We start from the raw sequence: 5,074 nt of genomic DNA, 5'->3' as shown, positions 1-5,074 counted from the left end.
TATATATATATACACACACATATATGTGTATATATATATATATATATATATATATATATATATATATATATGTATGTATACACAATTGTATATAAGGTATACAACTTGCAGGATCTCAGTTCCCTGACCAGGGATTGAACCTGGGCCACGGCAGTGAAAGTGCCGAGTCTGAATCACTAGACTGCTAGGGAAGTCCCCTGCAGCTTGATGTTTTGATTTATTTTGATATACATCATGAGGTGATCAACACAATGAAACAAGTTAACACATCATGAGGTGATCAGCACAATGAAGCAAGTTAACACATTCATCACCTCACATAGTAACTTGTTTTTTGCAGTGAGAACATTTGAGATCTACTCTCTTAGCAAATTTTATGGATACAGTATTATTAACTATAGTCACCATGCTGTACATTAGATCTGCAGAATTTATTCCTCTTCAAACTGGAAATTTGTGCCCTTTGACCAGCATCTCCCCATTTTCCCCTCCGCTCAGTCCCTGGCAGCCACCATTCTGCTCTCTGCTTCTATGGTTTCAACTTAGATTCCATCATCACTCTTTACTGAAGTCTTAAAGGAGTCTTAATTTGACTTTTGTGATTCTTGATTCCTTGGTTTGCTTTGTCCTCTTTTTAAGTGGTGAAAGACACATTAACATAAAACTTACCATTTGAACCATTTTTAAGTGTCCACTTCTGTGGCGTTAAGTCCATTCACGCAGTTGTGCAGCCATCACCACCATCCATCTCCAGAGCTTTTGCAACTTCACCAATTAAAACTCCGCCCCCATTAAACAGCAACTCCCCATTCCTCTCCCCCACCCCTGCACCCACCTTCTACTTTCTGTCTCTGTGAACTTGTGTCTTGTTCTTTCTTTCTCTCCAGCGTCTAAAATTGTGCCTGCTAAGAGTAGGTGCTTAATAAGCAGTTGTTGAGGAGGTGCTAGTGAAACTGCAGAAATGCATCTCGGGGGTCTCCGAGGAGCTCCGGTTCTTTATGTCTCAGCGCAGAAAGAATTCAGCGAGAGGCCAAGTGATAGATAAGAAGTGATTTATTAGAATAAGATGCTTGTGCGCCTTACAAGCGGGTGAGCTAGAGGGTGCCACGCCCAGAACTTGGTGGGCTACAGTTTTATAATCAAAGGAGAGTGGGGAGGGGGAGAAGACCACCCCCTTCCTCATTCTTGAGTAGACGGCAAGCTTCCATCCTCAGCTCCGCCTCCAAGTCAGGCGGGACAGTGTTCTTGTCCCTACGTGGCCAAACTGGGACTGTCATGGCACAATGGAAATGAGCAAAAAGGTGGTAACATAATCTGGAATATGATGAATCATCTCAGCTTTCAGCATAATGGCAACTTTTCCTTATAGTTTTGTTTTTAATGTGCGCAGAGGAGTGTTACCTTAGGAATCATTAACTTCCTGAGCTCTCTGGGCAGGATGTGGGTCTCAGGCCATCATTGTTTCATTGCCTGGGGGCATGTCTCAGGCTTCTGTTGCATGGTTGTGTTGCTAAGCGAGCCTGCTTGGTTTTGTGGTTAAGCGAACCTGCTTTCTTGAGCGATCATTAACTTACAGGGATCTCCCATGCTTTTTTTTCTTTACTTACAGTCCCCTAGTGGGATTAACTATGTAATCACCTACTGTGTCCCTTTACTCTGTTCCCATCACTAGGGGGTCCCCCAGGTTTCTCGTCTGCGTAAGCATGTGATGGGGTATACTGGGGGAGAGGCTCAGACCTCCGCTGGGGACCCCAGGGGCCTGAGGGCCACATCTGTTCCCCTCTCCCCACAGGCCTGCTGCTTCTGGTCAGCCTGGAGGTGTTCCGCCATTCCGTGCAAGCCTTGCTGCAGAGAGTTAGCCCTGAGCCTCCCCCGTCCCCGGCCCTGACCTATGAATACTCCTGGTCTCTGGGCTGTGGCTTGGGGGCCGGCTTGGTCCTGATCCTGGGGAGTGGCTTCTTTTTCCTGCTCACCCTGCCTCCCTGGCCCTGGTGGGGGCACAGGGCCACCTAGGGCCACCGTTGTGCTTTCTCTAAGCAGCTCCCAAACCCTTCTCTTTTCTCCATTGTGCCCCTCAGAATCTTCGGCCCCATGTCCTAGAGAAACTGTGTTCTCCCTGTTCTGGGGGCCCATGCTGTTTGCACAGAACTGCCCCTCACGCCCTCATCTTTTTTCTCCGTAAATATGTATTTCTCGGGGGCTGAATTTGGGTTGCTTAGGAGTGGGACGGGGAGAGGATTTTTGCAAACGAGGATCCGCAGGGAAGGCTGGTGGGGATCTGATGGGGTAACTAGGGAGTGGGGGAGGGTGAGGTCAGGGGGTCTTGGGAGGGAGTTGGATCTATTTGTTCCACAGATTTGGATGTATTTGCTTGTGGGAGAGACTTCCTCCAGGGAAACAGGGGAATGGGGGAGGAGAGAATCTCTGGGTCTGACCTCACTGTGGTCTGATTTGGGATTAAAGGTTTGGAAATTTAACAACTTTGATTTGGAGTCCGTTGTGATGTGATTTATGCACTCCAGGGTAGAGAAAAGGGGTCACTGGTGCTCTCCAGAAACCCACTACATGTTATTTGTCAGCCCCAAAGTCACATGTCAATGAACCCATAGAGAGTGACGGAAAACTCAACAGTTTGGAACACAAACACTGTTATGGATTGAAGGGGTCCCTCCTGAAAGTATTTGTTGGGGTCCTAGCCACCAGGACCTCATAATTGACTTCATTTGCAGATAGGGTCTTTGCAGATGTGACCAAGTGAAAATGAGGTCGTTAGGGTGGGCCCTAATCCAGTAGGACTGGTGTCCTTATATGGAGAGATTAGGACACTGATACATGCAGAGGGAAGATGAGGTGAAGAGACACAGGGAGAAGATGACGGTCTACAAGCCAAGGAGAGGTGCCTAGAACAGATGGTCCCTTGCAGCCCCCAGAAGGAACCAGCCCTGCAGACACCGTGATCTTGGACTTCCAGCCTCCAGAACCGTGAGACGGTGCATTTCTGTTGTTTAAGTCCCCCAGTCTGTGGTACTTTGTTAGGGCAGCCCTAGCAAGCCGATACACCTGTTAGTCCCTGGAAGTGGGGCTCTGCTGCAACGAGTACCTAAAAATATAGAAGTGGCTTTGGAATTAGGGAATGGGTAGGAGCTGGAGGTGTTTTGAGGTGCCTGCTAGAAACAGCCACGATCGCCTTGACAAGACTGTTGGTGGGAATATGGAAGTGAAAGGAAATTCTGAGGAGGGCTCAGGACTTGCTGCAGGGGAAGTGTACATCATCTTAGAGAATATACGTATCATTATGAACAGAATATTGGTAGGAGCTGTTCAACCACAACTAACAGTGACCAGGCCATGCAGACCTGGTGTCAAGGGTTGAAATCCGTCAGCCCAAGGGCCCAGCCTCCTCTCATGAAGACCAGTGTATGTATTTCACCTCAAAGATCACAACTCGAATGAGTTCTTCAATTAGATAGGAATTGCTGAAGCTGCTCTCAAAGGCCAATGTCTCTGAAACATTTAAAAATATTTAAAATATGGAATATGTGCCATCTTATGAATGCAAATATTGTGAGTGTGATTCTCTTAAATGCTTCTATATTTAATTATAAATTATATGTGTAATTATATGTATTATATATTACATAAAATATATATAACTTTAAATATTTACTATAAATTCAATTAATATGTAATATTGTAGAATTAATATATTTAATAAAATAGAAGATTTATATTATAATATAAAATTCTAACAGAATATACTATATTTTAATATAAAATTCTATATAATATTATACCAATATTATATATAATACATGATTACATCATAATAAACAGATTATTATATCGATATTATGGATATTATATTAATATATTTACATAAATGTTTCTCTATTTAATTATAAATACAACTATATGTTATATAATCGTATATAATTATAACATATATTATAATCTTTATATAAAATATATTAATATTCTGTCATATTATATAAATAGAGCTTTCATAGGATTACACCGGTGTAATATAATATTTATACAATATAACATATTATATAAACAATATAATACATATCTATGTAACATGATATTTATACAATGTAACCTGTTATGTAAATGTAATACTTTTCTATATATATAACATGATATTTATGCAACATATTATACTACATAAGTCTTATAATATTTATAACGTAATTATGACTTGTCCCAGGGTTGGAAGCAGCTTCCTCCACGAGATCGTTTGTCATCCAAGAGGTGTGGGGTAACCCTTTCTTGATTAGCTGAGGCTGCACCCCATCTCAGATTCAGTGGGGCACTCTGGCAGGACATTCTCTTTATTTCTTTATGCACTGAACTCAGCATCATGCTAAGGATACTGAGCGGAGAGCTGGGGATGTGCATTCGCTTCTGATTCAAGGGGCAGAAGAAATGTCTGGCTGTGATTGAGAATGTGGGCTCTGGACCCGGACTGTCTGGTATGAAACCCTGGCCCCCCTTTTGATAGCTTGAACAAGCTTGCCTACCCTCTCTGTTTCCTCGTGCTCATTGCAGCGCTTATCTCCTAGAGTCCCTGTGAGGAGTGAACGATGCAATAATCCCTGCAAAGCCCCTGAAAGACTGTCTGGCACAGGGTCATAACTCCATCAGTCTTGCTGTCACTATTATTTATTGAGTGGCACTTTGGGCTGGGCATACAGGAGAGTGTATAGGGACCCCTGCTGGGCTGAAAGTCTGGTGATGGAAACAGATAATTAATCACATAATCACACTAATGAATGTGTAATTATAAAGTGAGTTAAGTGCTAGGAAAAGGGATCATGAACAATTTTTCTTTTCTACTTGACTTTGTGCCCAGCGGACTCAGGGAAGCCCCGAGATGTCTGCCTTGGGGATGGGATCCTCTGGTCTTGGGGGAATGACTCTTGGTCCAGTGGGGTCTTCACTCTGCACCCTCTTTCCCACTTGGGGTATTTGTGGATTTTTCAAAAGTGGGAGAAGGAAATAGAGACCCCTCTGAGACAAATAACTGGAATCACATTATACTATGGATAATTTATCCAATTTGCATCTGGTC

General features: G+C 43.2%; 1 protein-coding gene across 1 annotated transcript; it reads left to right on the top strand.

Moving 5' to 3' along the window:
- Positions 1-1,755: 1,755 nt before the first annotated feature.
- On the top strand, positions 1,756-2,013 carry CACNG6 (calcium voltage-gated channel auxiliary subunit gamma 6; the record flags this gene model as incomplete). The annotated part of the gene is made up of 1 exon (XM_007463869.1): positions 1,756-2,013. A coding segment is annotated over one exon (258 nt), but the record flags the coding sequence as incomplete, so codon positions are not given.
- Between the last annotated feature and the right edge of the window lie 3,061 nt (positions 2,014-5,074).

Source organism: Lipotes vexillifer, unplaced genomic scaffold, assembly GCF_000442215.2.
Source record: "Lipotes vexillifer unplaced genomic scaffold, Lipotes_vexillifer_v1.1 scaffold1060, whole genome shotgun sequence".
Taxonomy (NCBI): domain Eukaryota; kingdom Metazoa; phylum Chordata; class Mammalia; order Artiodactyla; family Lipotidae; genus Lipotes; species Lipotes vexillifer.
This window is presented reverse-complemented; position numbering and strand designations above follow the sequence as displayed.